Source organism: Asterias amurensis, chromosome 4, assembly GCF_032118995.1.
Source record: "Asterias amurensis chromosome 4, ASM3211899v1".
Classification (NCBI taxonomy): Eukaryota; Metazoa; Echinodermata; class Asteroidea; order Forcipulatida; family Asteriidae; genus Asterias; species Asterias amurensis.
The window spans coordinates 24386080-24407892 of record NC_092651.1 but is presented as its reverse complement, the minus strand read 5'-3'; the positions used below and the strand labels follow the sequence as shown (position 1 = coordinate 24407892).

Below are 21813 nucleotides of genomic sequence, written 5' to 3'. Positions count from 1 at the left end.
CACATAACTTCAAAATCAGCGCACCACGCTCAGTGCTGAAGTTGTTTGGACTCTTATTTCACCCAGACCAATTTCATAGAGCTGCTCAAGCACAAACTTTAGGTAGCATAAACAATTTTGCCGACCATTACAAGATTACCAGCCAAAATGCTATTTCACATGTGAAATATGTGACTGGTATCCTGTTAAATTAGCGTCAAATTGTTCATCAATATCCAGTGCTTTAAGCAACTGTATGAATTCGGTCCCTGGTCAAGAGCAGTTGGAACATGCCTTATTGGGCTGTTGTTGTTACTCAATCTTCATTCATTCTAAATCTCTTTCTCACTCTTCATCAACAGGACTATGACTTGTGCAGTAACTGCTACCGGAAGATTGGTCACAAACACAAGATGGAGAAGTGGGGACTGGAGCTGGACGTGGAGTCCAACAGCGGGGCGTCGCGTAACCCACAGGAGGCTCGCCGCTTGTCCATCCAGCGCTGCATCCAGAGTCTGGTCCACGCTTGCCAGTGTCGCGATGCCAACTGTCGTCTGCCGAGCTGCCAGAAGATGAAACGAGTGGTGCAGCACACCAAAATATGCAAAAGAAAGACCAACGGGGAGTGCCCCATATGCAAGCAGCTCATTGCATTGTGTTGCTACCACGCCAAGCACTGCCAGGAGCAGAAATGCATGGTGCCATTCTGTCTGAACATCAAACATAAACTGAAGCAGCAGCAGCTGACACACAGACTGCAGCAGGCGCAGCTGCTGCGTAGGCGAATGGCCACCATGGCGAGGGTGAACCCACATACTTCCACCACCGGTGCCAATCCCGTACAGCAGCATGCTGCACGGCCTCCGCAAGCTGCAGCAGTGCCAACTCAGCCGCAAGGAGGCATGAAACCTCAGAACAATGCCATTGGGCCACCCCCTGCCGCCATACAGGCAGCTAAGCAGGTGCAGGAGGCTGCGGCTAAAGTGGCCCTAACTAATCCTCCCATGGTGCCCCAACAACAACCCCAAAGAACTGTGTCACCCTCTCAGAGTCAGGCAAGGGGGGTGAAGCCCATGACGTTACCGAACCAACTTGGTCAGGTGAATCCCATGCCACCGCCGCAGTTGAGTCACCTGCATGTCACCAAGTCGTCCATGCCAAATACGGGAGCCTCTGCTGGCCAGATGATGCCTCCTATGGACCAGTGGAATCAGTTTGGTAACCAAGTTCAACAGCAAACTGTTCCTGTCAATGTGAACAGTATGCAAGGCATGCAGAACATTCCCAATATGCAAAATGTGCCAAACATTCAGAACATTGCGGGGGGACTGGGCATGCAGAACATGTCTGGCAATGTCGGAGTTGTGCAACCGCAACAGGTGAGCCCTGGCGGCATTGGGCAGCAGGGTCCAGTTCGCACCAATAGTTTCCCACCTCAGGCACTCCAGCAGCTGCTACAAACACTGAAGTCGCCACATACACATCAACAACAGAAGCAGGTCTTGCACATATTAAAGTCTAACCCACAGCTCATGGCAGCTTTTATTAAGCAGCGCACACAGCTGCAACAACAACAACAAGCAGCTCAGGCACAGCAGCAGCAGCAGCAGCAACAACAACAACAGCAGCAGCAGCAGCAACAACAACAGCAGCCGCCACAGCCTGGGCAACCACAGCCAGCTGGCCAACCAGCTGGTAACCAGCAGCAGTTATTCAATCAGCAGCAACAATGGATACAGCAACAGCAAAGGAGACAGTTGAGGCAATTCCAACAGCAGCAGCAAGTCCAGCAACAGCAGCAGCAGCAGCAGCAGCAGCAGCAGGTTCAGCCACCATTCCAGCAGCCACAGAATATGCATGGAACACTTCCAGCTTTCAATCAGGCCATTGCCTTGCAGCAGCAAAGGCGGAATGCCATGGCCCAGCAAGGAGCTGGAACGCAGCTTCTGCCGCAGCAAGTGCAGCAACTTCAACAACAACAGCAGCAGCTGCAACAGCAGCAACACCTCCAACAGCTGCAGCAGCAGCAGCAGTTGCAGCAGCAACAACAGCTGCAACAGCAGCAGCAACAACAAAATCCGGGTGACTCCATGGTAAACATACAGTATCAGAAGCTACTTCAGCAACAGCAGCTTCAGAAACAGCAGATGTTGGCTAACCAGAATCAGGCTGGTGTGCAGCAGCAAGGCATGTTGCCCAATCAGACGACCATGCAACAAGTCAGGTCACCTCAAACCGCCAACACCCTTGTCCAGGTGCGATCGCCCAACCCGAACCCCTCTCCAAGACCGCCGCCCACCCCATCTCCCAGAATGCACTCTGCCCAACAGTCGCCGCGGCCTATGCCGCAGATGCATTCTCCGCACCCTGGTAAGCCTGAACCTATGCAGACAGACCAGCCCATGCTATCACAAAATCCACTGCAGCATGGAACTATGGCACAAATGAACAGTCCTGCTAATGCTGCTACGTTAAATCAAGACGATTTAGACATGACCCCATTGGATCCCCAGGACCAACTGACGAGATACGTGGAAACTTTGTAATATAAATTATTGACGGAGGACTTTGACTTCACCATTTTTGGTGAAAAGGACACAGACAGCCGCTATGCAAAAGTGGTTGGGGCTGGGTTTAAATTTTTTGAGAACAAAATTCAATAGAATTTTTGAAAAAGTCTGTAAAGTTTTATTCTTGTTTTATTTTATATTTTCTTCTCCATTCCTAATTTTGGATGATATGTCTTAGGTTTATAATAAATATTAAATAAAAAAATAATATAAAAACTTCTAAATACAAGTATATGCCTGGTACAATGGAATCACCATCTATTGTAGATGTTGAGTCATGTGCAGGAAATAGGAAGCAATTTTTGTACAGAAATTCCCAGAGGGGCTAATTATTAAATATGTTGAATGTGTCGTAGTTGAGATGAGCGTGAGAGAGAGCGCGAGAGACTAGTTTCTATAAAAAATATTGTTCATTTGTTCTTCTACCTTCCTACGTCTTAAAAAGTGCTGTACGATTTTAGCTATTATGTAGACGTAGTCGACTCTCCCTATTTTTAAAACAAAGAAAAAAAAACAGTGCTAGTACGGTAAACTATGAATCGTTTTGTGTGTCATGTGTTTCTTTACCCCTCCTGCTTAGATAGTCGACTGAGAAATTTAAAATTACGATCATGCAGGTTCCAATGTGAAAATATAATGTTATTGAAAAAAGAAAGAAACATCAATGAAATCTTTGTATAAAGAAAAGAGGCACAAGCTTATTTCTTACTTAAAATAATACCGTATGCGTAATCTCTAAGAAATGTGTGCACTTTACAAGATTGGGAAAATTTTTACGTGTCACTTTCTCGTTTTTATCTCTCCATTGAGCTATTTGTATTAAATGTATATAAGATACAGTAAAATAAAACATGGACTGTGGAAGTTGACAATCTTGTAGTTTCAAATAAGAGTTCTATTGTGTTGGCTTATTTTTCTTTCTTCAGTGAGGTCATTCGTTACTAAAGAAAATTTAAAGGGAAGGTACACGTTTTGTAGTTACTCAAAATAAATATTAACTTAACAACTGACTTGGTAACAAGCATTGGGAAGCTGTTGATGGTATAAAACATTGTGGGAAATGACTCCCTCTGAAGTAACTTAGTTTTTGAGAGAGAGGTAATTTCTCACTAAAATAATGAAAGACTTCTAGCTAGAAGTCTTTTATTCTTATCTGAAAGCACACAAATTCGTCCAACAAGGGTGTTTTTTCTTTCATCATTTCCTCGTAACTTCGATGACCAATTGCGCCCAAATTTTCACAGGCTTGTTATTTTATGGTTGTGATGGGATACACCAAGTGAGAAGACTGGTCTTATTTGACAATTACCAAACGTGTACCTTCCCTTTTAGAAAAATTACATCAGTCATTGGTAATTGCTGTTTTTTTTTAGCAGTATTGGGATTTGTGGGTAGGATTGAATATAAATTACCTTTCTATTATCAAGAACAAATGGCGATAAGTTAAAACTGTCAGATAGACATCTTCAAACAATGGTGGGCCGAACATTACTTCAAATATAAAACTGAATTTTTCTTTATTATGAAACCACAGCTGGTAACCATTTTTTCTGAAGACTTTGGAATAATACACATATTTTTTTTATTTTGAAAATGCATTTTTTTCATGACTTCAAATGAATGTACAACGATATTGCTATAAATATTTCTACATATTTTGATGTTAAAACTTGCTCCATATTATGTGGAACCCATGCTCCAATAATTCGGCCATCAAACTCCTAAATTGGGAATGGGTTTCTTTTGGTTGGGGTGGTCACATCTGACAAAAACAAACAAACAAACAAACAAACAAACAAACAAACCACAACTGATGTCGAGGTGTTTGCAGTTTCCTAGATGGAGCACTACCACTAAAACCGTATGCAAAAGACTAGTTCCAGCATCTTGTGCGCTTCGCTTCAGCGGCTAGTCTTTTTTCTTCTAAGCAGTTTTCTACACTACCAGTAGGCAGTGAAAAGATCAAAAAGGTCTCTATAGTTTTGTACTGAAACAACTGGTTTTTGCCCTGATTTACTTTGGTGACGACCTGAATTCTTCCCAAAAAGGAAAATAGCGCCCTCTGTTGACCAACTCTGGAGGACCGTGCAAATGATGAAGCCGAACGAAAACACACAGTCAGCAGTCAGACAGTGCTAACTGAGCTAAATCCCTCATAAAAAGACCAAAAGCTATGCTCGTAGGCTCCCTTGAGCTCAACACAAAAAGAATAACTTCCAGTTTTAAAAGCCTTTATTTAAAGAAGGGAGCAGGCCTGGGATAAAGCTGGTATTTTAATTTGTTTTCGACGACTGAACTGTGAACGAAAATCATAAAAATGGAGGAAGTTGACAACATCATCATTCACACATTTCGTCAGATTGGTTGGTAAGTTTGATTCCAATTTTGTCAACTCAATGATTGTCCCAATTTCAAATATTCACACAAGGGAATGAGTTAACATGATGAGCAAATCTTGGAAAATGGTAAAATACTTGTGGGTTCCGTTTGTACAAAGTCTGCACTATGTTCATGTAGTTTACAGATCTTGGGGGCGTTGTCATTGTCAAATGTTGGTTCCAGACTCGACCTCCATGGTTTTACTTTATTTCTATTTTTAAACACCACAACCATTCGATTTTTATCAATATTTTTTCCATGTAATTACATTATTTAATCAGCTTTGGGCTGCCAGTTGTTTTATTAGAAAGAAATAATGAATGAATGAATTTATACATGGCAAAACTAGAAGCATAGACATTACTTTAACTCCAACAATGATGGAGTTCTGGGGCTCAAATTTTTGGGGGAAAATACACGTAAGAAGACCCCTGCGCTAGCGTTGTAGTAGTTGCGTCAGTAGGGTAACGTTAATATCGCAACTAGCGTTGTAGCAGCTCAAAAAACTGGACCTAAACTCGGAAGGCGGAAGTTTAAATAGTTTCTCCCATCAATAAGGTTTATTGGGAATAGCAACATATCAAGAGAGGGCGCTGTTGAACCCACACAAAGGTATAGGCGTTGCGTGCGCGAGTCGTAGAAACTGCATAGAAACTGCCCCATATTCCTTCCCACAATGCACTGCGGTTCTGAATCGCGATAAACCTTATTGTATGAGTTTGCTGGACTGATGTTAAAACCACTCGCCCGACGAGGCATGTGGTCCAGTGTGAAATGTGTTTTCTTTATTGTGCTTCTGTTTTTGGCTCAAGAAAGGTAATATTGAAATCCATATCTGATTGGTCCAGCCGTGATGATCAGATACTCAAAACTTTATACCACTGCGTAGGGCCTATCAAACTTTTCTAACTCTGTTTATTGCGCTATTTTGTATCTCATAGTGACATAGATGACGACACAGTCAGCCTGAAGCAATTCTCAACAGAGATGATTATCGGGGCAACTGTTCGATGCTTGAAGATCATCGATGATTCCACAAGTTTACCCCAGAGCCTACCTCCTGGAATGTCAGCCCGCTTCAGAATGGGAACAGACCTGGCCAATGCACTTGTGGTGGGTTTAGAGTCGCTGTCTCTCTTTAATAATATAGGGGTTTCGCACGCGAACTGATATGCATACACAAACGTTTAGCTATCCGTAACCTACTTACGTGTAGCAAGCAGGATATCAGTGCTGTCTGTACGGATAGCGGATAGCGAGTAGCGCATGATGTCATAATGATGACGTATCCATCGCACTAAATGTATCTGTTCGCACGCAAAACCTCCCTATTATAGTGTCTTCTTACAGCGCGCATATCCATTACTCAGTGACGCTTTTGAAAGTTATGTGGGACTAAATGTTTCCTGTTTCCTGTGGGACAGGACTACATATGAAATCAATTTAATGTGACGTCCCCTCTTGCAGGAAAACATCCCCCAAAGAATTAACTTTAAATTAAGTTTGTTGGCTACATCCCCAAAATGACATTTTACAGTTTGTGTATGCTGCAATTAATACATTAAGAACTGGTGGCAGGAGATTCTGTCCCTGACGAACTGTGTACAAACTTCTTTTGATAGCGCCCTCTTTCGAAACATCCTCCTTCCGCCCACCTTAATATTTCATATGGGGGACAGAATCTCCGGCGACATACTTCCCTGGGACATCAGCACAAAATCCCTTTTTTTTTTTCTTCTTCATTCCTTTCATGAACGGGTCCACCTCATTTTATGAGATTTCTGTCATTTCACATTCTAGGCTCTTGGTTACAAGGGTGAGATGGGGTACCAGACCTTCCTGTATTCCAACGAGTCGGACATCAGGAGAGTTTTGATGTTTCTTGTGGAGAAGTTGCCGAAGGATACTGCAGTCACTTCAGACGAGCCACTAGGTAAATACTAAACACCAGAAAATTACTGAAAAAATAGCTTGATCATTCCATTTTGAATCTATCGGCTTTTGAAAGCTTGGAAGTATATGGAGGCCATGGTCTCTGTTGCCCTTGCCTTGACCTTGGTGTCCCATCCAAAGTTCCCTTTGTGAAACGAAAATGGCTGCCCCTCAAAATAACTCTGTTTACAAAATCAGAGATACTTTTACAGAAAGTGCCACATAAACAATTTCGTATAAAGATGCTTTTTACGTTGCTTGCCATGCGTTTCGAACCCTAGCAAAGTCTTTCTCTTCAGCCATCTGAAGGGTCGAAACGTCAGGCCGTTAACTATTTTTGCAAAGCTTTGCATGGATTGAGTAAATAGGAAGTAACTAAAAGTAAATAGTAAACTTGCGCAAACAACCATAGAGCAACAACCTTATAGAGTAAATCTCTTTTTCGGAGTGTTGGCTCCAAGAAGAACTGGTGGGGTCTTGACATTTCGAACAGTATACTCTGCTCGCCTTCAAGATTTTCTATCGTGTTTTGTTTGCAGGTAAATCAGCGTTGCTTAGTCGCTCCATCGCTGACAGCATCTCAGACCAGATTCAGAGTCCTTGGATCCCTCCTTGCTGTAAGAAGCGAGGGATAAGATGGAGGACTCCAAAGAAGTGGAATAGGGAGGTGGGTTTAAAATTTTTAACTTTTATGAAATATCGCCCAACTCACAAGGCCTAACGGACAATTCAAGGCTACACTTAATTGATTTGGGCTGTCAAACAAAATCAACTGCCACCAGGGACATTCTGCCACCAACTCCTGGGTCTGAAACAGGGTTTTCCCCCTCACAGTCTGTAAGGATGTAGGCATGGGTATCATCCACTACGAGCCTGACTGGGAGAGCAGAATGAACTTCCCAACTTTTTACACAGCAATTATGATTCAGTGTCTTGCACAAGGGCTCAAGTGTCATGACCAGAATTCGTACCCACACTCTGCTGCTAACAACACTGGAGCTTGGGTATGATGAACTAGACCGCTAGGTCATGACACGCCACAAAGTGTTTGTGATAATAATAACTAGACCTTTCTTACAAAGTTCATTTTACAGTAACATATCAACGTACTTGGTCATTGAGCCAATAACATTTCTGTAATTTTTCTCAGCTCGCTGTGGAGTATACAGCCATTGGGTGCAGTGTTGCTCTGAAGGCCTTTTCAAACACAATATCAACCTCTACCCTCCAGGTACCCATGTATACCCCTGCAACAGCATCTCAAACCCAAAATAAAGAAAACCACTCCCTATAAATCCTTAAGAGCTGTTTGACGAGTCAATTTTATCTTCATATTTATTTAACAGGGTGCAAGTGGAGCACATGTCTACCACAGTGTTGCAGTCACAATGCCCAATGGCTTAGATGATCTGTCAAGAAAAATACCCAAGGGTAAGTGGGGATAATCTCCAAAGGTTCTGTGTTAAAGGGAAGGTACACGTTTGGTAGTTACTCAAAACAAGTATTAACTTCAAAACTGACTCGGTAACGAGCATTGGAGAGCTGTTATAGTATGAAACATTGTGGGAAATGACTCTCTGAAGTATTGCAGTTTTTGAGAAAGAGGTAATTTCTCACTAAAATAATAAAGAACTTCTAGCTAGGAGTCTTTTATTCCTATCTGAAAGCACACAAATTCGTCCAACAAGAAGGGTGTTTTTTCTTTCATAATTTTCTCCCAACTTCGATGACCAATTGAGCTCAAATTTTCACAGGCTTGTTACTTTATGCTTATGATAGGATATACCAAGTGAGAACACTGGTCTTTGACAATCACCAAACTTGTACAGTGCCTTTAGAAGAAGATTCTGTGGTTTTTGTGACATTTTAAAACTTTCATGAGCGAAGGTATTAAACAACTAAAATAATTGTCTTCAAGATCAGTAGCAAAAAAAAAATGCTGAAATTTATAAGGGAAACTCATATACCCCAAATCACAGAAACTAGCGTTAAGTGTTTTTTTTTATTTTATGGAGTACCCATGAAAAACAAGCATAATATCTCCCTTAGGGTTAGCTAAGTGCTCATTTTAACAGACCATCCACTTCTTCGTTACTGGTTGTTCCTCAGACCCACATCAATTGGGGGAGATATGACTTTTTCTCATGCTGTTCCTTTACTTTGGATAATCTGCCTCTTAGTATCCGTAACATGTCATCTATTCATTAGGTCAACGAGTCTCAAAACCCACTTTTGTACTGCTGCCTTTCACTAGAGTGTCATTCCTTGTGCCATGAGCATCACTTGTGATGGAGACTGGCGCATTATAAGTGTTCTTATTATCAAAGTACCCACGTTTTTTATTTTATTCCTGCTTTCATAGAAGTGAAAAACTACTACACTAAGGACCTTCTACTGGTTTCAAGGCAACCACCTCGCCATGAGGATGTGGCAGCATCTCTACTTGAAACTAACGCTGTAGACCTCACAGCAGCACAGGAGTGGGAAGCAGAATGGAACAGTGCTGGCTTACAATCCAGGCTTACGCCTCAGGTAATCCCAACTTAATCCGACCTCTGCATCACCTTCTATTCCAAGTTTTATGGTGTTAAAAAATTTGCTATACAAAATTGTCTGATAATAGTAATTATAATGGACATTTGTAGTGCGCTATATATCTGTCAGGAACACACTCCTGGCGCATAGAAAAGAACTCTGCTTATGACGGTTATTAAAGCTACGACTGAACAAATGCGATTTCAAGTTGGTCTTGAAGCTGGAGAGAGTGTCTACCAGTCTGAGGTTCAGTGGAAGAGCATTCCAAATAGATGGTCCAGCATGTGAAAAAGAACGGTCATTGCACAATCCCATCTTGAAGGCTCTGTGGATAACAACTTGGTTCAGGTAGATTTAAAGAAATCTGAAAAGCAAAATAATAGTGAATGGCCTAATGCTTCAACATCAGAAGCATCTGCCTCTAAGGCTAAAATAAAATTAAAATTAAAATACTCTGCTAGGGAAGAAACATCAGGCCGTTAACTGCCTATTTTTTTGCATTTAAACCATGGGTCCTTTCGGTTTAAAAGCAGTTTGCAACATTTTTCATTAAAAGAAATCCTCTACATTTTCCTTCTGAGTATTCTTACACCCCGGATTCTTTCTACATTTACAGGAGTATAAGGCTCGCAAGAAAGAGCGACTTCAGAAGAAGATCGCCTCTCAGTTACAGCAAGATATCCAAAAGGCCGAGTCTGGCGGGTCCTCATCAGCTGGGGCAGCAGACCTATTGCAGTTTCTTAATAACTTGAGTGATAAGACGCCGGGTAAACAGCAAGGCAAGGGTTCCAGGTTCACCCATACCTCAAAACTCCAGTTTGCTCAGGTACTGTGTCTTTACAATAAGCTTGAAAATAAAAAAAACAGTAGGGTAGAAAAATGATTGTATATTTTTCCTAAAACATAGCTCAGTTGTTAGCTGTTAGATATCTGGGCCCAATTTCATAGAGCTGCTAAGCACAAAAATTTGCTTAGCATGAAATTTCTTCCTTGGTAAAAACGGGTTTACCAACCAAATTTACATTTGTTGCATATTGCTTGTTACTGGTGTTCAGCTGTTGTTTGCTTATCCTGAAAAGCACATGGACATTTGGCTGGTAATCCTGTTTTATTATTAAGGAAGAAATTTCATGCTAAGCAAATTTTTGTGCTTAGCAGCTCTATGAAATTGAGCCCTGCTCTAGCAATGCAAAGGTCACTGGTTTGAATCCTACCTGAGTGATTTGCCTGTGGATTTTTTTTTTCACAGAACTCGGGAAAGAATTCAGTATACAGGGCTTAAACCACACGTTTCCTTGGAGCGGACCGTTTGTTATAAAATGCACATGGGTAGAAAGATGTTGTCAAAGTAGATTACAATGATCCACACAAACTTGCCTCGAAATTGCGTGGTTTTCCTTTTACTCTGCGAACTAACACGGTCGGCCATTTAAATTTGACTCCCATAAATGGCCGACTGTGTTAGTCGACGAGGTAAAAGGAAAACTGCGCATTTTCGAGGCATGTTTGTGTGGATCATTGTCTTCTACTTTGACAACATCTTTCTACTCATATGCATTTTATAACAAACGATTACAAACACTTTTCAAAGACCAACTCAACCGATCCAAGGCAACGTGTTCCTTTAATACACATTGGTGTAAGGGTGAATACCAAATCATAACCTTATTCTTGTATATTAATTTTGTTTTTTACCCATACACCGATGTGTGTTAGCACTGTATACTCAGTACTTTCCCGAGTCCTGTGAGAAAATATCACAGGCATGTTACTCGGGTGGGATTCGAACCCACGACCCTTGCAATTCTAGAGCAGTGTCTTACAAACTAGACTACCGAGGTTGCCCGGCAGCTAGAGGCAGTTCGAATCCTATGTTTTGGCAGCGGGTACCGCAACGATAATAATAGATGTTAAATTTGCATCGGGGATAAAGAATATTAATTCTTGTAAGTACAATTGTTTTGTGCCTAGTAACGCTTTGGTCCAGAACTTGATTCTGTTGCACTAGACCACCTGGCCAGGTCACAACACACCTTTATAATTCAAATTTGATGTATTACTTTCTTTAGGATGATGATAAGGCTATAACCCAGATGGGAATAGGGGAGGGTGTCCCCCGGGCCGACACCGAAGAAGAGCTTCGTCAGAAGAGGGAAGATGAACAGCAGAATCTACGAGACAAACTCGGCGAACTGACCAATCAGATGGAAGCGTTGGAGCTCAGCATGAAGAAATTTGGAGCTGGGATACAACAGGTAAGGAAGTGACGGCAACAGGTTCATATTTTGGGTTAGGGAGATCATTCTTGCTTAGCAGAGTTCGAGCTTAGCAGTTACCAGGGTTTAATTTCATAAAGCCTGTAAACACAAAAAGAAGCGATGTTTTATTTATCATTTTTTATTTATCATCCCTTTACGTTATGTTACATGACCCCTGTATGTGTTGGTGTACAAGCAGTGAATGGGATATGGCATGCCTGCGTTAGTTATCATTTTGCATCTTGTAGGTCGGTGCGCCTTATACCTTGAACGTTAAATATTGGTTTCTGTAATTTGGGGTACTGCATCTTGTCCGCCGAGTGTCTTATCCACAAGAAGTTACGGTACTTATAAACATGGACAATGGTTACACATACACAGCAACAGGAGGTTACACAATGAAATAAAATTAAACAAGAAAGAAAAACTACACAAAATTATCCAAGGATAGCCCCAAAAGCCCAAATCTTAGGGTTATTTCAATTGGGGCTTGAAGAACACACAGTCTCTTCTTCTTCAAAATGGTCACCACTCTCTTGACGTGAAGATCATCTAAACAAAGGAAAATGAAAGACTATTAATAATAATTAGAATAACATGCATTTATATGGCACTTAATACAGGGTTTCTAAGTGCTGAAACAAAAAATTATTGAATACACTATATAAAGACCATAAAGTGTACGATAACAAACAAACACTCAATTTTAAGAGGGATGAAATAGCCGAAACTGAACAACCTTAGATGGATCTAAGTAAGTGGGTTTTGAGAGCAGTCTTAAAATGAGTCCAGTGTAGTGGAGGCACGGATATGGACAGATAATTATTAATAATTAATGGTTTATTTTAATCTGAAAAAAAAAATGAGAAAAAAAGGTTGAAAATATTCAAATTTACAAAGTTTTTACAGAATTAAGAAAAATGGAATTAACAAAAAACAGTCAAAATCTATACATAAATACACAAAAATTAAAAGAAAAAAATCATTAACTAGCAGAAACACACCATAAAAACCCCCAAAGAATATAAAAATAATACAAAAATGGCAAAGACAAACATAAAAAACAGACAAAAGTTTAAAATTTGCCAGATGTGTTGTTATTTCAACGAGTATTCCTGTTTTATAATTTTCTAAGATGGAAGAGCAGAAGTTGACAGAGGAGAGGAATAACGAAGAACAGGAAGATTCTTACAGAGTGAAGAAGAGAACGATGGATCTATTGCCAGACGCTGAGAATAACATTGCTAAGCTTCAGGTAAGAATGTCTTCAATCTAGGCACATTTTACTTTTTTTTGTAATTGTTCTTATTATTATATATTTCTGGTGATGAAACCAAGGATGTCTCGTAAATGATGTAAACACCTGTAGCTTGCAAACCTGAGGAAATCGTCAAACTTGGGTGCTTGCAATGTGAACCAGAAACACTGGTTATTAACCCCTACACTTTCATGAGAAGTGTTAGGTCTCCTTTATAGTGCACTACCAATCCTAGTACACAGGACCTATGGTTTAAAGACATTGGACACCTTTGGTAATTGTCTAAGATAAGTCTTCTCACTTGGTGTTTCTCAACATATGCATAAAAAAGAAAACCTGTGAAAAGTTGAGCTCAATCAGTCGTCAAAGTTGCGCGATAATAATGAAAAGAAAACACCCTTGTCACACGAAGTTTTGTGCTTTCAGATGCTTGATTGTGGTAACACCATGTGTATATCAACTTTACTGTGTCGGTTATGTTCTTTTGAGAACTTGTACTGCTATAATTATATTCTACTGCCGTGGAGTAGATTTTTTGGAATTTGTTAGACTTCTCAGTTTTAAAAACAACTGTACTGCTTATTAACTACTACCTCGGCGGAAGGTAGGAAATCATCTGGGACTACTAGATTCCCTTCAGACTTGAGTGAGTTTACAGCCTCTGGAAGAAGAGTCTCGATACAAATTTGCAGAACTGAGAAGTCTTCTGTATTTCAAAAAATCTACCGAGTAAAAGCAAGACAAGTTCTCTGACCACTGATCATAATAACATTCTGTCCTATGTTTTTGTTTCCATCAGGGAGTTGTTGAGGCGAGTGCTCAGCGATTAGTGAGTCTTGCCAAACAGTGGGAGAAACACCGAGCTCCACTCATTGATGAGTATCGGACATTGAAGGAACAGAATGCCAGCAAAGAGGTTAGTTCATATTGGCCGTCTCTCAACGAACTGTTGTATTGAATAAATGGGATATATGCAAAACCAATTTTAAAAAATTGATACAAATTGTAATAAGGATTGCATTTAGTGAGTGGACGATAATATCTTTCTTTGCTGGGAGCTTTCATTGAGCAGCGCAATGCAGTAAACTTGGAGCCTATGCCCAATGTCATAAAGCCTGGAAGCAGACAAGTTCTGCTTACTGAGAGCCATTAGCAGACTTTTTACTTCATAAACACTGCCACCTATAAGCAAAGCAGAAGGCATGCTAACTTGCTGGCGGTTCTTGTAGGCAGATGAGCAACGCAACAATGCAATTCCATTTGGAATGTGCACAACCGCTGTCAAATCTTCTTGACCATTTTTAAAATACACAATTGCCCGGCATGTTTTTTAGTAAGCTTACAAAAAGTTTTTGCTCACTGGTAAACCGCTTTTAAAATTTGGCTTAGCTCTCTGAGAATCACGTTTGGTAACCTTATCCTGATTTTTAGACCAGACATCTTTTTTGTTTGAGATTAGTTTGACATTCCATGGAATTTATAGACAAATCAGTAATTAACACAAATCATACTGTGGGATGTTTGAAATAAGTTGATTGCCTCCTTTTGTCATCTTAGAATGAGTCCTTGAAGAAGCTTGAAGATATACAGGAGCTCCGAGACAGGATGAAAGATGTAGTGGATGAAACCAGGGCCAAGGAGGAACTACAAAAACAACTTGTGAGTTCAAATGATTCATGCAGTAATTAATTCTCAGGTATCAGAGTGTTGATGTCCATTCATGAATGTTTGGGCCAGAGATCTGATTGGTACCCGCTGTCATCTTGCATGGATGGATTGACGTACTTGTGAAAATACTGTCACAGTTTTCGATAATCAGTTGAAACTTTCACTTGAGACTTTTATTGTATCTTTCTCTGAAAGTTTGCCTGTAAATCAGCATCTATGAGCCTACCTTCAAGCACTAAATATTCATCAAAATCATTTAGGCTGTGTTCATCCAGTGTAAGATGTTACCCTCATGTAAATGCCATTCAGTTCTATTTCCTGCAGTTTTGCTCCATGTTGTTCCTGCATCTACCCAGGGGTGGGTTCCATTCGCGCAAATGTTGCCAACAGTTGCGCACGTTCGCCAACAATTTCAAGTGGAACGAGTTGTTCGCCGCCACCGTTGGCGAACGTTGGCAACCTTACGCGAACATGCTTATAAGGTGTTGGTGATTGGTTTTTAAAATGACGGAAAAGCATACGGTACCATTTCTCTGTCACAAACATAATTACATTGTACTATCGGTGGTTGATAACAAAGATTTGAAATAACAAAGTTAATTAGTTGATGTAATGATGTACAGAAGAGGACTACATACAGCAAAAACAAAGTTTAAAAAAATACTACGTACGGTGCGTGCCATCTTCACTTCAGGGCGCCGCCATATTGACATCGCGTAGTGCGCACAAATCGTTCCAAAGATAAAAACATTTGCGCGAACAGTTGCGATGTGTTTGCGCGAGTGGAACGCACCCCCGATGTCATCTCTCCATCTTCTTCTATACCATGTCTACCTCTCTTCCCTTTCCGTGTCCTTGGTTGCCAATCCATTACTCTTGTTGTGCATCTATGGTCATTTCTTTGGGCAGTGTGTCCAGCCCATCTCCGTTTAGCTTGTTTTATTGTCCTTAATTATGATGTCTCTAATATTGCTTATCAATAAACAGCTTTATAAAATATGGTATTGGTTGCTTTGGATTTCCTTTACAGGCAGCAGAATACGAGAGGATGACAAAGGACGTCAATCGATCAGCTTACACTCGTAGAATCCTGGAGATTGTGGGAAACATCCGCAAACAGAAAGATGAGATCCAGAAGGTCCTTGTAGATACCAAGACGCTACAGAAGGAGATCAACCATTTGTCTGGGAAGCTAGACCGGACATTCACCGTTACTGATGAGCTTATCTTCAAGGTAAAACCATTTTCTTTTTTTTTCTTTCTTGAAAGGCACTGGACACTTTTGGTAATTGATCAAAATAATTACTTGCTTGATAAAGAGCAAAGGAGAGCTGTTGATAGTATAAGATATTGTGAGAAACTGCTCCTTCTGGAGTAACATGAGAAAGAGGTTTTGAGTTTTTGAGAAAGAGGTTTTTTTTCCACTAAAATATTTTAATCTGAAAAGATTTCAGGCCTGACGACTTTGTTAGGCATTTGAAAACACACACAATTGTGCGACACGGATGTCTTTCATTATTTTCTTGCAAATTTGATGACCAATTGAGCCAATATTTTTACAACTTTGTTATTTATCAAAATGTTGAGATACACTAAGTGAGAAAACTGGTCTTTGACAGTTACCAAACGTGTCCATAATACTGTATTGATTGGTTCCAGGCATGCTACTCTATCTAGCTTAGTCTGAAAACTCTTTTAGAGCCTGTGCCATGTAAAGCCTTGTTTCTTCTAGCACCAAGCCTGTTTTTGTTTGTTTAAGTCTACTCCTCATCCCAAAAAAAGAACAGGCCTGGAATCACACATAGGCCACGAAGGCCCATGTCCTCTGTTGCCCCTGTTCTTGGCCTTCATGTCCTTTCAGAAGCTTCCGATAGACTTAAGACTTTCAAACGGAAGTACCCTTTGCAAAATGAAAAGTTCCTTGCCCTCTCAAATTCAAAATTCCAGGCCTGATGTATTTTCTCTTTATGGTTTAAAAATGTTTGATAAATAATAGCATCCATTTATGTCTTTTTTGTGTTTGTAGGACGCTAAGAAAGATGAGTCTGTGCGCAAGGCGTATAAATACCTGGCAGCTCTACATGAGGTAAGAAGCTTGACGGTTAAGACATCTGGGCTCGATTTTAACAAAGTTCTCCAAACTTGAGATTCATCCTGTAGAGTTGTTATACCGCCCTCTAATGACTGTAGTTGTTTAGTCTATAAGTTTAAACACATTTTGGTGACGAGGATAAAATGATAACAGTCAAGCAAGCTAGTGTGAGTTGCCGAAGATTTATTGGCATTTTCTACTTCTATAAATCCAGAAAAAGTAGCACCGAATCAGAACATTATTTTGTCAAGTCAGTCAAGCTCGATACAACATGTCAATCCTACCAGTCTTTTAGAGGTTTAATGTCCATGCCGATAGTAACGCAGGCCCCAAATGGAAAAAATTGCTGCAACGGTTCAAAAGGTTGATGATAGCTATGGACATCATCAGTGAAAAACGAGAGGGCATTACTTCTTCATTATGCTGGTACTGAAGATGACGAGATTTTCGATACACTATATCAAACGGGCGATGATGAAGAATATAAACAACTACAGTCAATAGAGGGCAGTATAACAACTCATTTCCTAGGATTTAGGATAAGTCCCAGACATAAGATCAATCCTACGAAAGATCGATCCAAGAATCGATTTCACAAAACCTGTGCTAAGCAGGACGATTTGTAAATACTTTAAAACCACAAATTATTTTTCGACGGAGCATCACAGCAATTGCTGCTGGTGCCGTGGGTTATTTTGAGGACTTTATTGTTCTCGGTAATGAATGCATACTATGATCAATGGAAATTTATCTAGTAAGTCTGCTGCCACCTAGCATTCCAAAGTCTCCCGTTGGTTTTTACCAAACCTACAAAGTCGTAAAATATCCTGCATAAGATTTGGGGTTTTGGGGGGGTTGATCGAAGAAGAATTGACAAGCGTAAGCTCCACTCACTGCTCAATATTTGTTGGTGCCAGAAAAAAACCCAATAAACCGAAAAATACACCAATAATATGGTAATTTTAATTACCATATATAATAATGTCATTAGCAGAGTCTGTGAAACAAATTATAAAATGTTATAATTTCATTTGGTGTCTGTTTTTTACTTTTCTTCCCGACAGAACTTTGATCAACTAATTAAGACAGTTGAAGAGACAGGCAGCATTGTGAGGGAGATTAGAGATCTGGAGGACCAGGTAAAACAGCAAATAAATATCTGTCCCTCTCTCTCTCTCTCTGGTCGAACGAGGTCGGAATCATGTTGAGAATTCTCCATTCTTGTCTTTCCCCATTCTTGTCTATCCCTCATTTGTGGCGTATCATGGCAGAGTGGTCTAGGTTACTGGACCCAAGCTCTGGCGTTGTCAGCAGCAGAGTGTGGGTTTGATTCATGTGGCCTGTATGACACTTGACACTCGAGCCCTTGTGCAAGGCATAACCATAATTGCTTCGTAAGAAGTAGGGAATATAATAATAATAATAATAACAAGTTCTTATATAGCGCATTTCACAATAAACTGTATCAATGCGCTTTACATTAGTCCCCTGGTCATTGGGCCAATAAACATCCCTTTAATCTTTCTCAGCTCCCATTAGGGAGTATACAGCCCCGAGCTGCCGTGGCGCTCTGAAAGCTTTTCATTCACAATATCAACCTCTACCCTCGCAGGTACCCATTTATACCCCTGGGTGAAGAGAAGCAATTATAGTAAAGTATCTTGCTCAAGGACACAAGTGTCACGACCGGGATTCGAACCCACACTCGGTGAATTAGCACCAGAACTTGAATTCGATGCTCTTATCCACTCGGCCATGACATTTTACTCTACCAGCCGGACTCCTACATGTATGTGGATGATATCCATACCTACATCCTTATGGACTGTGAAGGGGTCCCCCTGTTTCAGCCCCAGGAGTAGGTGGCTCCTAGTGGATGATACCCATACCTACATCCTTATGGACTGTGAAGGGGTCCCCCTGTTTCAGCCCCAGGAGTAGGTGGCTCCTAGTGGATGATACCCATACCTACATCCTTATGGACTGTGAAGGGGTCCCCCTGTTTCAGCCCCAGGAGTAGGTGGCTCCTAGTGGATGATACCCATACCTACATCCTTATGGACTTTGAAGGGGTCCCCCTGTTTCAGCCCCAGGAGTAGGTGGCTCCTAGTGGATGATACCCATACCTACATCCTTATGGACTGTGAAGGGGTCCCCCTGTTTCAGCCCCAGGAGTAGGTGTCTCGTAGTGGATGATACCCATACCTACATCCTTATGGACTGTGAAGGGGTCCCCCTGTTTCAGCCCCAGGAGTAGGTGGCTCCTAGTGGATGATACCCATACCTACATCCTTATGGACTGTGAAGGGGTCCCCCTGTTTCAGCCCCAGGAGTAGGTGGCTCCTAGTGGATGATACCCATACCTACATCCTTATGGACTGTGAAGGGGTCCCCCTGTTTCAGCCCCAGGAGTAGGTGGCTCCTAGTGGATGATACCCATACCTACATCCTTATGGACTTTGAAGGGGTCCCCCTGTTTCAGCCCCAGGAGTAGGTGGCTCCTAGTGGATGATACCCATACCTACATCCTTATGGACTTTGAAGGGGTCCCCCTGTTTCAGCCCCAGGAGTAGGTGGCTCCTAGTGGATGATACCCATACCTACATCCTTATGGACTTTGAAGGGGTCCCCCTGTTTCAGCCCCAGGAGTAGGTGGCTCCTAGTGGATGATACCCATACCTACATCCTTATGGACTTTGAAGGGGTCCCCCTGTTTCAGCCCCAGGAGTAGGTGGCTCCTAGTGGATGATACCCATACCTACATCCTTATGGACTTTGAAGGGGTTCCCCTGTTTCAGCCCCAGGAGTAGGTGGCTCCTAGTGGATGATACCCATACCTACATCCTTATGGACTGTGAAGGGGTCCCCCTGTTTCAGCCCCAGGAGTAGGTGTCATTGTCCCTCTGGTGACGTGTTAGTGTAGCCCTCACCTTGGAGTTGCCGTCTGTGGCCTTTTGATGAAAGGGGGTCTCAAAAAAAAATAAAGTTGGGAAGATCAGTTGGAAGCACCCCGATGTCCCTGGCAACTACATCTGTATTGCTGAGCTTCTGTCTTCCCCCTTTCTTGTTCCTTATTTTAATGACCAGGCTCGGGCCTTTATCACAGGGCAACAACCCTGCCGGTTTTAAACGGCCGTTTAAGAACTTGCGCTACCCTTTTATTCCCTTATTAAAAAAACTTAACCTCAATCATGTCAATCCTGAGAGTTAAATCCCACTAATTGCTGAAAAAAATTGTCAACTTGTTCTGTAAAAATTGTTGTAAACTTCCATGTTTGAAATTTTAGTGTTTGAAACGTTGCAAAATTTGTGTTATTGTACCGCCATGGATTTGGGAATTTGTTGTTTATGAGCTACTCAACATTATTTAATGTTCTTTCCGTTGTTTTGTCTTTTCAGATTGAGTCGGAGAGCAACAAGAAGACCACGGCCAACTTAGAGAAGATCTCTGCTGATAATAAAGAAATGAAGAAAGAAAACGCCACTCTGCTCGCCAAAGTTAAAGGCAAATAACAACCTCAAACTGTAAAAGTAATAAGGCCTAAATATAATATTAAACCCAACCAACCATTTTGAAACTAGAGTATAATTATTTTATAAAACAAACGTTTTCTTGACCGACTGCATGTTTCACTACTACACTACCAGCGCCAAGTTTGCACAAGATCTATCGTTGACAATAGTTCAACTGTGCTGACCCAAACTCTGTCTAGTCGACAAAAGTTGTGCTACTCTAGTCGACTATTTGGAACCAGACTTTGGGCTTGGTCACATCTCTGGTTATCAATATCCAGTTTCATAGCACAGTGCAGTTTGGACCTGTTATCAGAAAATGAAACGTGTGTGAGCTGCTGATCGTGTCGACATGACATGACCTTATTCATTCGCAGTATAACTCTACGCGCATGCTCAACATGTATCACTGAAAATCACCAGTGAACCATTGAACCAATTTGATTTAGAATTTAAGACCAACTAAAAATGTTTTATCAAAATGTGTAGTCTCATTTCACATCCAGATGTGCAGTACATAAAAAACACAAGTTAAAATTTGCTTTCTTCTTTTTATAACCACATGTTGCAAAACATGCTTGTCGATCAATTTCTACTTGGTAAAAGAAATTCTCAGTGTGTACGTGATGAACAGTTATCCCAAGTAAATTGGTCTCCTCAATCTCCTGTGGAAATAGGACCAGAGGGCTAGTTGCGCAGGAGAGTATACAGATTGAATAGAAGTACTACATTATATTTGATATACATGTACTTGATTTTACAAAAACATAGACCACCTTTTTTTATAAAAGAATATAATTCTGTCCCAGGCATATCAGAATGTTTATATCATCTCGTTATTAATCTATAATAGATAAATTTAACCATATATTTTTTAATTTTTTAGGCAGCACAGAAAATTTGCCAATGATCGGAGTTCAGTGTCATCAGAGCCCTAGGATGTCGACCTTTAATTTGCTTTACATTCAAAGTGTCCAGGAGGTTTTTTTAATTATTTTATTTACACTGGAAATGGAAGAACTCTTTAATGATGTCAGCTGATTGCGGTTGAAATTGTGACAAATTAAATTGGTTAATTTCTGGGTTAATTGCATTGCTTAAAAGATCTGCTGAGCACAAAGGAGCAGTAAACCAGTCACAAATGGTACATGTGACATGTCATTTTAGCTGCTAACCGTTATCTGGTAAATCAACACGTTTTTTGTGATTAGTCACTTTATGTGACTATAAATCGGATACTTACTTTTATTCCAATGATCAGATGTGTGTTGTATCCAAAATGTATTTTTCAATTATTAAAAAGTAAACTCTATGTGAATCAAAACTAAATTATGAGAATTGCTTCCAAAGTTAGCCTAATTGGAAATTCATATGAACCATGTGTTTAAAATCTCAGTGTTTCGTCAAAATCAACAAAAGACTTAGGGTGTAAGCCTTTAATTCCCTTCAAATTTTAGTGTAGCCCTAACCTTAAATGAGGATATTTGAAATCTTGAAATCTCAGTATTTTGGCAAAATTGCCCAAAACACAAGGGGTAAGCCTTACATTTCTTTCAAATTTGGAGTGTTATAATGACAATGTTTCAAATCTTGAAGTCTTGGTATTTTGTGAAAAGAGACAAAAAACAC

At 40.8% G+C, this 21813-nt stretch overlaps 2 protein-coding genes across 5 annotated transcripts in view; both read left to right on the top strand.

The window, feature by feature from the left end:
- Window positions 1-3421, top strand: part of LOC139935954 (histone lysine acetyltransferase CREBBP-like) — a 31899-nt gene extending 28478 nt beyond the window's left edge. For all 4 annotated transcript variants that reach the window (XM_071930619.1, XM_071930617.1, XM_071930616.1 and 1 more), the window contains one exon: window positions 342-3421. In XM_071930619.1, coding sequence (XP_071786720.1) covers window positions 342-2525 — 2184 coding nt within the window. In that variant the 3' untranslated portion in view covers window positions 2526-3421. The remainder of the gene's footprint in view (window positions 1-341) is intronic.
- A 1213-nt stretch (window positions 3422-4634) lies between these two features.
- Window positions 4635-20208, top strand: LOC139935959 (coiled-coil domain-containing protein 22 homolog). The gene is made up of 15 exons (XM_071930624.1): window positions 4635-4916; window positions 5870-6041; window positions 6729-6861; window positions 7400-7527; window positions 8207-8291; window positions 9223-9392; window positions 10012-10221; window positions 11465-11650; window positions 12789-12908; window positions 13711-13827; window positions 14469-14570; window positions 15610-15813; window positions 16606-16665; window positions 17736-17810; window positions 20071-20208. The coding sequence occupies exons 1-15, from the start codon at window positions 4867-4869 to the stop codon at window positions 20182-20184; spliced, it is 1926 nt and encodes a 641-aa protein (XP_071786725.1). The 5' UTR covers window positions 4635-4866; the 3' UTR covers window positions 20185-20208.
- The last annotated feature ends 1605 nt before the right edge of the window (window positions 20209-21813 follow it).